Genomic DNA, 12,940 nt, shown 5'->3' with positions numbered 1-12,940 from the left:
CATTTCGAACAAATTTTTTTTAAATAATTTGAGTCATTCTGAGCAAAAAACGTCTCTTGTTATTTTTCTCTAAAATTGATTGTTGTCGAGTTATATGCGATTAAAAATTTGAAAAAGGCGAAAATGGCCATTTTCAAGGCTTAATAACTCGATTAAAAATTATTATTATGAAATTCAAAAAGTGACCAAATCAAGTTTTAAACCCCTAATTCAAGGTCCTAAAGAGAATTTTGTCATTATTTTATTACAAAGCTGCTACTTTTAATTATTACCGATTAGCGCTATAGTCCAACTGTATCGTCGTCCCCGTTAGCGAATCTATTTCGATTAGATTTTTTCGCACAAACTTACTCAAAAAGAGGTCCAGGGCCTAGATTACGTGCACTGTAGATATCTACATGTCGCTTTCTATCGATATTTGAATATCACAATATATGAATTTTTAGCTTTAATTGAATTATTTTCTAGTTTTGCTCTAGTTTATCAATTAGAGTATAACCTAGCAAAACTAGAAAATAATTCAATTGAAGCTAAAAATTCAAATATTTTGATATTCAAATATCGATAGAAAGCGACATGTAGATATCTACAGTGCACAGAATCTAGGCTCTGATAACACATCCACAGGGTGCCGGGCGGTGCCGTGATCGAAAAATTGTTTAAACAATTTTTTTTAACAAATTCACAAAAATATTTTTTTTATTTAGAACGATTTTTTTTGATAATTTGGGTTATTCTGATCCAAAAAGGTCTTTTGTGATTTTTCTCTAAAATTGATTTTTGTCGAGTTATATGGCCATTTTCGCATTTTTCAGATTTTAAATCGCGTATAACTCGATTACAATCAATTTTAGAGAAAAATCACAAGAGACATTTTTTCCTCAGAATGTCCCAAGTTATCTAAAAAAAAATTTTCGAGGTGAAAAAATTATTTTTGTGAATTTGTTTAAAAAAATTGTTTAAAAAATTTTTCGACCACGGCACCGCCCGGCACCCTGTGGATATGTTATAACGACCTCTTTTTGAGTAAGTTTGTGCAAAAAAATCGAATCGGAATAATTTCACTAACAGGGGCGACGATACATCCTGGACTATAGCGCTAATTGTTAATAATTAAAAATAACAGCTTTGTAATAAAATAATGACAAAAATCTCTTCAGGACCTTGAAGAAGGGGTTTGAAACTTGATTTGGTCACTTTTTAAATGTCATAATAATAATTTTAATCGAGTTTTAAGCCCTTGATAATGGCCATTTTCGCATTTTTAAAATATTTAATCGCATATAAGTCGACAACAATCAATTTTAGAAAAAAAAATGACAAGAGACCTTTTTTGCTCAGAATGACCCAAATTATCTAAAATAAATTGTTCGAAATGAAAAAATGATTTTTGTGAATTTGTTTAAAAAAAATTGTTTAAACAATTTTTCCACCACGGCACTCTGTGGATATGTTATAAGGACCTCTTCTTCTTCTTGAGTAAGTTTGTGCAAAAAAATCGAATCGGAATAATTTCGCTAGCGGGGGGTCCAGTCTAAAAAGATTTCGTTTTTCCTCATTTTGTACGCGTAGTGCCGTCTAGCGATAAATATCTACATTAGTAAGTCCACAACTAAAGAGATAAGTAGTTTTCAACTAATGGTGACTCGTAGTTCAAACGTTATGTGTAAGCTGGTGAAACACAGAAATGTCACTGTCATGAGTGTCAAAAGTGTCAAGTGAAAAAGTCAATATTGAAATTTTATTACTTTTTAGCGAATGCAATGCACTCAAAATATGAATGAAGTCACCTTTCTGTGGAAGGGTTAATAATATATTAGAAATTTTTGTGTTTACCCATGTAAACTTGGAAAGTATTGCCATCCAATAACCACAAACTTACGGTTTAAAATTTCCAAAAGCCCTGTCTAATCCCATTAACCCAGCTCATCTTTTAAATATCTACAATTCATTTCAGTATAAATATTATCAAGTAGTAAACTTCAGTGCTGAATTTTATCCGTGTGTGTTCGTTAGTTCGTCATTCTGTCTGTAGTCTGTAGCCTTTCACTCATCAAAACGACCAAAGTTCAACCTACTTATCAGTGAAAGTTAAGTGGTGAAATTATCAGTAATAGTGTGATATAATACTAAAAGATAAAGGATGGCTGGTATGGCATCTAGGGAAGATATCTATAAAAAACAAAAAACATGCCTGCAAGTTGCAACAAATGTTACTGAGCAAAAGCATCATGTATCCAGAGCTAAAAGGGGGCAAATCCTGGGGCATCTGCGAGGATTTAGAGGGTGTACAGTTTGGTTTACAGGTAAGCAATTTTAAATCGAGAGTTTTGTGTACATTTTATCCATTAAAAAACTATTTAAAGTACATATTATTATATCAAAGAAGGTGTTAAATAACATGATACACATGAAAAAGTGTTAGAATGTGTGAACAACTAAACAAACAGTTAAATATTGTCTTTAAAGTTCGTCTTTTATTCTATCTGTATTTTAAAAACAAGTCTAAATTAGATTATCATATGGCGAATGGACTTCTGCTGTGTTTAGCAAAAAACGCTGTATCTGCAAAAATCTGAAAAAATTAAATTTTTACTTCTTTCTAACCTAAATGTGCATATCTATCTTATTTGCTTACAAAAAATGATGTAAGTTAAGCCAAAACACATTAAACACACTGCATCTTATGCCGTATCCTGTGTAAATGTATACGAATACTTCGAACAAAAATCAATTTTACTCAAATGTGATGTCTCTGCAGATACCGTGTTTTGGCTAATCACGGCAGATTTAGTGTCCGCAGTCATATAAACCCAAATAAACAAACAACAATAGATTATCATAATGAAAACTGCACACTAGACCAATTGGACAGTTTTTTGTTTTGTTTTATTTTTTTTATTAATATGCACAACAGGCTGTTAAGACCTAGGGCCTTTTTATAAATCACAATTATTTTAAACAAGGAGGTAACATTTTAAACAAGGAGGTGTTACTTTAAACATAGGAGGTGACTTCAATGCACATGTGGGCCAAGCCAAGACAGGATATGAAACAATACATGGGGGATTAGGCTTTGGAATTAGAAATGAAGCTGGAGATGACATGCTTGAATTAGCAACAGCATTGGATATGACGATTTGTTAACACATTCTTTAAAAAGAGAGAAACTCAACTTATTACCTACAAAAGTGGACAACATCAATCCCAAGTAGACTACTTCATGATAAGGAAAGAAGACATAATATTATATGAATGCAAGGACTGCAAGGTAATAGTTAGTGAGACAGTAAGCCAACATAAGCTGCATGTTCTGGACATCAAAGTAAAAAAGCGAAACTAAACGAAAAAATATCAGAGAGCACCACAAAAAATCAAGTGGTGGATGCTAAAAGATGAGAAAGAAGGTCAATTCAGGGAAAGAATAGTAGAAAAAATATGTTGGAACATGAAAGGAAGCCCTAACACAATTTGGAGAAAAATTGCCAATATTATTAGAGAAAGGGCTATTGAAATACTTGGGAAAACGTCAGGAAAGAAGTTTGAGGATAAAAATACTTGGTGGTGGTCAAATGAAGTACAAGGGAAATAAAAGAGAAGGGAAAATTATATAAAAGTGGCAAGAAACCAGATCGGACATAGATCTTCAAAACTATATGGTCGCCAAAAAGGAAGCGAAAGTAACATTAGCAAAAGCTAAAGCAGAAGCGTATTCAAACCTATACCATCAACTTGATACCAGGAAAGGCGAAGCAAAGATATATAAAATAGCCAAACAGAGAGATGAAAATAATAAAATACTAATTCACGAAAAGGATGTCAAAAAGAGATGGAGAAAGTATTTTGACAGTTTATTAAATGAAGAATTTGACAGACAGCCTGTGGAGTTAACGGAGACAGTAACAGCAATGGTTACCAGACTAACAAACGAGGAAGTGGCTCAAGAGCTTCAAAAAATAAAGAAAGGAAAAGCAGTCGGACCAGATGATATTCCTGGGGAAGTATGGAGAGGATTGGGAGAGACAGAGATTCACTTACTTGGAAACAGGGTATTAGATCATTGATAAATATATTAAATAACAGAGGTCCCAAGTGTGATCCTTGTGGTACACCTGAGGTAACAGAGATGGTATGAGAGTAGTAATGATTAACCCTGACAATTTGCGATCTTTGCGTAAGATAGCTCTTGAGCCACTTCAATATAAGGCCATCAACTCCGTATAAATAAAGTTTATGAATCAAGAGCTCATGATTAACTTTGTCGAAAGCTTTGGAAAAGTCAGTATACACAGAGTCAACTTGTAAACCCCTCTCAAGAGCATCTGTCAAAAAATCAACATATGTTATGAGACCCAATTCTGCTGATTTTTTGGATGTAAATCAAAATTGTTGGGCCCCTATAATTGGCGAGCAGTCATAACTTAAATATTCGGAAATAATGCTCTCAAAAACTTTAGGAATAGTACTAAGAATAGAAATGGGACGATAGTTACCTATATCCGATTTTCGACCTGATTTATATATTGGAGTGACATAAGAGTTTTTCCATTAGTCTGGAAATTCCCCTGTTAATAGAGACTTATTAAATATATAAAAAAGTGGGCGCGATAGAATGAAGCTGAATGTTTTAAGGAGAGTAGGGGAAATTCCATCAGAACCAGGACCTTTGTTGGTATTAAGTTCAGACAGTTTTTCGTAGATTTTTGAAATTTCAATGTGATAATTAGACACATTAACCAAAAGTGAAATCTGGGTTACATGCGGATGTAAGGATTGGTTTGTATAGACAGAAGAAGATTGGTTAGAATAAAGATTAGCAATATCAGTTCCATTGAAGTCAGTACGATCACCAAGAACTTACAAATTTCCAAAAGGATTTAACGTTATTAATAATAGAATGTTCAGTGCGTTGAATGTAATCAGCATAATACGCTCTTGATAAAAATTTACATCTAGTTCTTAAGTTACTAAATGCTGCATACCTTTCTGGACCCCTTGTGCTCTTGTATATCTTGTGCGCTGATTTCTTCTCATGAAGCAACTTCTTCAGCTCAGAGGAGTGCCAGCATGGATATTTCTTATCACAGATTTTTTTTTAGCGGAACAAAACGATCAATGATGGAATAAAAAATGTCATAAAATACAGAAACCATGTCAGAGAGCTCTTTTCCTTCCCATCCCAATTAATTGCTTCGAGGGAAGAACGAATTGCTGCATAAAACAAAGCATTTTAGTCAGCATGAACAAAGTCATAATAATACTCTTCACCAGATGAATGATCGTTTGTGATTTTGAGTGGCAAACTGATTCAAGCGGAGGATAATGTGTGTCCATTGGAATTAAAGTGTCGATAGCCTTCAATACATCAATACCCAATGGAGATAAAATAAGATCAAGCGTAACTCCTCTATCGTTGGTTATTTCGTTGGTCTGGAAGAGATTGAAAAAAGCACAGATATTGGATATAGTTTCAATAGAATCAGCTTCAGATTGTGTAACTGTAGGCTGAGGAGAAGCAACAGAAGAATAATCATCGACATCCCAAACTGCAGATGTAAGATTAAAGTCACCCAATAGAAAAAGGTTTGCTCTATCATATTGGTCGCTTATAGTGATAAGCTGTTCAAAGTACGATTGGTATAAAGCAGCTATAGATTTAGGTGGAAAATATACATTACCGATTATGGATTTGTTATTAAAGAGAACAAACAACTGTTCAATCGAAGGATCAGACTGAATTTGATAAGAAGGAATTGACTTCTTAATGGCAATTAATACTCCCCCACTTCTACTGAAGACACTGGAGTCCTTAGAGTAGTCGGTTCTGTAGATATTGTAGTTGAGAAGCCCAAGTTCAGCATCCGTAATTTCAGGTGTGAGCCAGGTTTCAGTTAAGATATCATAGGAACAATTGCTGACATTCAAGCTGAGGTCTGACAGTTTAGTTCTTAGTCCTCTAACATTTTGGTAATAAAGTAAAGGGCTGCCTGGTTTTAGTTTTTTTACAGATTTTCGGTGTATTGTTGAAGTATTTAATAGTTAAATTCTGCTCACCAGCCTGTTGACGCACTGTAAGTTCGTTTTTCACTGAATGAAGTTGCTTTTTCTGATAGGGAGTTTGATCAGATAGGAAAAATATTTTATTTGCCTGGCCTAATTTAACTTTGTTTCTTAAGATTTGATGCACTTCGCGAGCCGAGGAAAGAACGACTTTACGTCTATGTCCGTTTTTATTCTTCTTCCCTAAACGAAAGATATGTTTACTGTTATAGATAGATAGATATTTATTCATTTAAATAGGTTACCCTAATATACAATCAATGTAGAGAATAGATATTACAAATAATTTACAAAATCGAATATAACTAAGCACTTATCGCACCTTCACTCGCTCCAGATAAAAGTGGTTTTATTTTATTAATATCCTCAGTTAAAGTTGATGGTTCTGGGAGATTCAAGATAAGTAAATTATTTGACCTTTTTGGCGTTCGTTTAGCTCGTTTGTGATGTCGCCGGTTATAAAATAGTTACTCTTGTTATCTTTTAGCATCTGGATTTCAGCTTTGAGTAAGGTAACTTCGCACTTCAGGTTTTCAACTTCTCTTAGAATTTTGGGCACACTTTTGAATGACAGTCAGCAATCAGAACAAAAGTAGAACAACGTTCTCTTCTGGATTACAACAGCTCGAAGTTCAGAAGCACTTAAGCCAGTACATCCTTCGGTCGGATGAAGAATAATATGACAGCTGTCACAAGCCACTGATTTATCACTGATATCTTCATTGCACTTTGAACACTTATTTGCAGCCATAATGTCAATTTCACTGGGCTAATGAGATAATATTATCAAAGATTGATTGGACTTGCTGACAAAAACAAGAAAATTAATTACTTCAATGAATGTAGATACATTTGAAGAACAATACACAAAAAGAACGAAAATTTTTCATAAGTTTAAACCACTTTAAATCCAATAATTCGAACAGTGATCAAAAAACACTGTTTAACTTGACTAATGACTTCGATTTTCGAAATAATTCTATAATTCTATATTCGTTGCGACCTATTAATCGGTATTATTCATATTGGGCAACAGCCCGTTGAAAATAAATAAATAAATTTTAGACATTGAAAATTGAGCAATAAACAAAAAAATTATATAAGATTAAGATTTGTTAACATTTGAAAGCAGTAAATTTTTATGCACCTGGGCTTATAAGGAGGAATTTTGCAAATTAAAATTATTTTTAAAAAATAACCTATTAGTTAAGAGAAAATATTCAGCATCATTCTAGTAGATAAGTATGACTTAAAGAAAATTTCCTTAAACGTTGTTTCAAGTAATCTGTAATATATTTGTGGTTAGAAATAATCTAACGGAATGGTTTTTCATATGATGTAGCAAACATCCTGTACCAAATAATTTTCAATTTCTTAATTTATTAAAACCTATTTTTCTTAGAATTTTGTAGGTACCTTCAAAGTGACACATACTACTGCAGTATGAGTCACTTTACATTATTAAATCCAATATAATATACTTAATGTATGTGTTATAGTCAAACCCCAAAATTCCGGCGCTCCTACGTTTGACTAGTCAATCCTCATGACTGACTAACCATTTTCCATTCCGAATGCGAAATAAATTCCATTTTCGGCCTTTGACTTAAGTGTTTTTAGTCAAATCTAGGAGTGCCTAACTTTTCAGTCAAACGTCGAAAGAAAAATAATCTCTTTCGGGCTTTGCCTACACGGTCCTAGAAGCGACTGACTAAAAATAAATAAAAAAAGGCGATTGGAGGTCTTCACAGTAAGGCTAATATTATGAAACAATTAACTGAACAAAAATTTTTGCCCAATTCTGATCGGAAAAACTGTAAACTTACCTATGTTTTGGGTATATACAAGATAAAACAGTTGACGGTTTATGCAGAGTAGGGATGAAACACCGAATAATAAACACACTTTTTTGCAAAAAGAGTTTTCTTAATTCAGAAGATTGAAAGGACAAAGCCTGGGAGGAGACATAAATTTTGTAGGGGCATAATAAAACAAATAATAGAGATTGTAAAAAACAAAAACAGAATAATTTGATGAAAACTTAAAGCTCTATATAGAAAGAAAAAGAGGGACCATAATAAGTTGAAATTGAAAGAAATAGACAAACAGTTCAAAAACAAAGAGATAAGTTCATTGTATCAAAAATTAAAGAAAATGGGAGAAGATTACAAAAGTCACTGTAGTCACAGAAATTTAATTAATGATGCGGTAGAAATAATAACAGAATGAAAAAACACTTCAAAAAGTTATAGAATGGTGAAGTAGAATGCGAAGAAGTAGTCAACTAGGAACTAGGCAGTTGGAGAACATAAATAGTTGAAACGCAGCCTATAGAGAAGAAGGAAGTGGTGAGAGCAATACAAGAAGTGAAAAATAACAGAAATTCTGAGAAAATCGACATATGCATAGAAATGATCAAGTTTGGAGATCAACTGGGGAGAGGGATATATCAACTAATAGTGCAAGTATGGGAAAATTAAATAATGCCAACTGATTGAAATGAGGCTTGCATATACCCACTACATAAGAAATGAGACAAAATGAAGTGTGATAACTGTGTGTGTCATAAACTATAGACGTACAGCCTTACTATCAAAATATCAAGTAAATTGATGGATTATGACGGAATTTGGAACCAAATACCCTCATTGACTGCCAGTGGCGTCTTAAGCGGGGGTGCAAGGGGTGCACGGCACCCGGGCGGCAGGTTATAGGGGGCGGCAGCTGGATCATAACGAATGACAAGTTCCATGTTTACATACGCATATGCACAAACGCTTTTTTACTAAGATGTACCTACCTACACTTAATATGCTGTATATTATATAGCCTACTTTAAAGTGTACGCCACTGTCTCGGCGTGAACAAATCTGAAAGTTTTTAGAAAATACTCAATTTAGGAAGCTTCTTAGAACTGAATCAACAGGGGGGCGTCTGTGAATCTTAAATGTGTTCGAGCGGAAGTTGTTACCAAAAAAAGGTCAATCCTTCTCGGTAAACCTTTGAAAAATGGTAAAAAATCTTTTGTATTAAATATCTATTTACGTAGAATAGATGACGTTGATATATTTTCTCTCTACGAAAATTAGGAACCCTTTAGATGGGAGGAGACATTTTAACAATTAAAGAAATAGGAGTCCCATTGGTTTAATGGGGAAAGGACCGCCTTTCAAAGTTTATAAAAATCGGTTTTCTTAAAAAATTTTTAGTTTCTATCTGAAATTTGAATTTAAATCAGTGACTTCTTGAGTTCCTGCTTTACGTTATTTTAACTTTACTTGATTAAATAGTACAGTGTCGTGAGTTTTGAAAAACCGCAGAAGTGCCCATAGAGATACAGCATCATCAAACTCAAGGTAAGAATGTTATTAAAGTTACTACCTATTAAACGAGGACTGTAAAACAATTCTTTTTGTACATTAATGAAACTCACGTCTGGCTAGAGGGTTGTAGTATTTTTATTTATTTTTTTAAATTATTGCAGATGGCTGATGGAAGACAAAAACTTTCTGGTTTCCAATATCGGAAACGGAAACTGGAAAAAGAAGAAAAAGTGAAAAATGCACGAGTTCTATAAGCAAATTTCTTCAGAAAGTTCAACCAGGACCATCAACAAGTTCAGATATGAATCCAGTTTTCGAAAAAACTGTTGAAGATACAATGATGGGTGTTACTGAAACTTCTACTGATACTCCGATGGAAGAAATTTCAGCAACGTCAGCATCGGAAGCAACATTAACACCGACCGCAGCAGCCTCGGTAACAACTACTGCATTTTCTGATCATATCAGTAATAATTCGAGTTCAGTAATGAATGCGAATATCATCGATTCATTGACAGATCCTGCCCTTTGGCCACAAAGTATTTCAGATAATGTCAAGCTCTCACTACTTGAAATAGGTCCGGTACAAATAAAAAATTTTACATTTCCTTTAGATGATTCTAATCGATCATTTTCAACTACGTATTTTCTTAAGAAACTAGGAAATAATGAAACGGTTATACGGGACTGGCTCGTTTATTCTAAATCTAGTGATTCTGTGTTTTGTTTTTACTGTAAACTATTTAGCAGTGCAATAAATGCTTTTAATGATGAAATAGGTTACAAAGATTGGCGTCATTTATCGAGAAATATAGAACGGCATGAAAAAAGTGTAGCACATTTTCAAAGTGTGAGACAATATGTTGATTTAAAACAAAATATAATGAAAGGAAGAACTGTAGATTCGATTAATCAGGCCCAAATGGACCGTGAAAAAAAAAGGTGGATGGCAGTTATTGAAAGAATTATATACATTATTCAGTTTTTGGCTAGACAAAATTTGGCTTTTAGAGGGCATACAGAAAAGATATTTCAAAATGATAATGGAAACTTTTTAAAACTAATAGAAAGTGTTTCAAAATTTGACAATGTTTTAGCAGAGCACATTAATCGCATTGAAAAAGCTGAACACCGCAATATGCCTCATTATCTTGGTCATAACATTCAAAATGAACTGATAACTGTAATAGGAGAAAATATCAAAAACACCATTGTTAACACACTGAAACCTTGTAAATATTATTCTATAATTTTAGATTGTACACCTGACATAAGTCATGAAGAGCAAATTACAATAATTTTTAGATTTGTTTATCTTAACCCCTTAACAAAAAATGTTGAGATAAGAGAGCATTTTCTTGGATTTTGCTCTGTTACTGACACAACTGGACAAGGATTAATGACGTTTTTATTGAATTTTTTGTCGTTTGCTTTACGTATTTATTTAACATTACCGGTTACTGTTGCTGAGGGTGAAAGATCATTTTCCAAATTAAAGATTATAAAAAACTATTTAAGGTCTAGTATGACACAAGAAAGGCTTTCAAATCTAGCTATAATAAGCATTGAAAATGATGTTGACATAGATATTAATGACATTATAAAAGAATTTGCTATCCGAAAATCTAGAAAAATTGATTTTAGCTTTTGAAAAATATGGTCAAACATTAAATAATACCTACCTATTTCAAGATGTGTATTATTATCATAAGTATGTATTCGGATATAGGTATAAGTACGTAATTTTTTATAATTTGTTTTTACATCTGGTACATAATATGTATATACATATGTGACTTACTTTTCATTTAATTAAATATATATCTGATGTTATTAAATTGTGATATAACTAAATAAATAAAATTGTTTGGTTTATTTTAAGAATAGTTCTCTACCTATCTAGCTTCCCTTATGTCGTTCACCTTCTTCACGGTATATAGGAAATAAGTCTTATTTTCTAGGCTGTAACCTCCTTCAACTTATCGCCCAGAAGGGGCGGCACACAAGAGTTTGCACCCCGGCGGCAGGTGAGCTAGAGCCGCCCCTGTTGACTGCACTACACATATGTACAGGGTGTCCCAGACTAATTTATCCAGGTTATATCTCGTAAACGAATAGAGATTTTGGAATGGGACAAAAACTGATCTATTCTATTTGTAATACACTTTAATATGGCGTAGAGAGAATCATCCCTTAAATATTAATCCCTTAGTTACCACCCCCAACTTTAATTTTTTTAATAGCACCGTGTACATTTTTTATAGTTTTGGATGTGGTCTTCTATGGTCTATTCAACAGATTTTTTAAAAATAAAATCGGTTTGTAAATAATCAAGAAAATATCAGTTTATTTTTGTTAATTATGTGTCCCAGACTAATTTATCCAGGCTATATTTCTTAAACGAATAGAGATTTTAGTATGGGACAAAAACTTTTCCATTTGTAATACACTTTAATTGGCGTAGAAAAAATTCATCCCCTAAATATTCATCCCTTAGAAACAGGGTGCTATTAAAAAAATTAGAGTTAGGGGTTGTAACTAAGGAATGAATATTTAGGGGATGATTTTTTTTCTACGCCATATTAAAGTTTATTACAAATGGAATCGATCAGTTTTTGTCCCATTCGAAAATCTCTATTCGTTTAAGAAATATAGCCTGGATAAATTAGTCTGGGACACAAAATTAACAAAAATAAACTGATATTTTCTTGACCAGTTACGAACCTATTTTATTTTTAAGAAATCTGTTGAATAGACGATAGAAGATCACATCCAAAACTATAAAAAAAATGTACAGGGTGATATTAAAAAATTATAGTTGGGGTCGTAACTAAGGGATGAATATTTAGGGCATGATTTTTTCTACGCCATATTAAAGAGTATTACAAATGGAATAGATCAGTTTTTGTCTCATTCGAAAATCTCTATTCGTTTAAGAGATATAGCCTGGATATATTAGTCTGGGACACCCTGTATACACTTTCTTTGCATTGGCAACCTCTAGAGCGTTTCACCACAGCATAATAAATGCAACAGCAGTGACACACTAGAAAGCGGGAAAAGTTCGCGCACTATTACTGCGCAGATCGTCGGCCATTTTTCGCGTAAGTAGTACCAGACAGTGTAGAAAATTGACAGTGTTGCCGATTTGTACATAATTATCAGATTTACTTAACTTTTATGACATTCTGATAATAAATATTTTTTAACATAATTTTATACGTATGCCTGTGGGAATTATGTCAATAATTGGGACAAAACACAAAATATTGACGATGAATGGCGATTGTATTGTTAATCTTTTGCAGAAATTTCAGAAAATATTCAAAAATAATCTCTTACGGGTAATAAAGTTAGTGCAATAACTGATACTGCACCAATGCAGAAATAAAAAAAATCACATTTTCTTAGATATCGTTGTCTGTCGACGTTTAAATGCGATCTGTCAGCAAATATTAAATTAGTGTTAGAAAAAGTGAAGAAGTAAAAGAATGTTACTCCTTTCAAACAGACAAAAAATGTTAAATTATTTTAATCACATAAAGTCTTCATTTTCA

At 32.9% G+C, this 12,940-nt stretch overlaps 1 protein-coding gene across 1 annotated transcript in view; it reads left to right on the top strand.

The window, feature by feature from the left end:
* Positions 1–1,701: 1,701 nt before the first annotated feature.
* LOC114338143 (bifunctional 3'-phosphoadenosine 5'-phosphosulfate synthase) overlaps positions 1,702–12,940 on the top strand; it is a 47,099-nt gene continuing 35,860 nt past the window's right edge. Inside the window, exon 1 of the mRNA XM_028288720.2 lies at positions 1,702–2,306. Within this exon, the coding sequence (XP_028144521.1) occupies positions 2,144–2,306 (163 nt within the window). The 5' untranslated portion in view covers positions 1,702–2,143. The remainder of the gene's footprint in view (positions 2,307–12,940) is intronic.

This window comes from Diabrotica virgifera, chromosome 9, assembly GCF_917563875.1.
Source record: "Diabrotica virgifera virgifera chromosome 9, PGI_DIABVI_V3a".
In the NCBI taxonomy this organism is placed as follows: domain Eukaryota; kingdom Metazoa; phylum Arthropoda; class Insecta; order Coleoptera; family Chrysomelidae; genus Diabrotica; species Diabrotica virgifera.
This window is presented reverse-complemented; position numbering and strand designations above follow the sequence as displayed.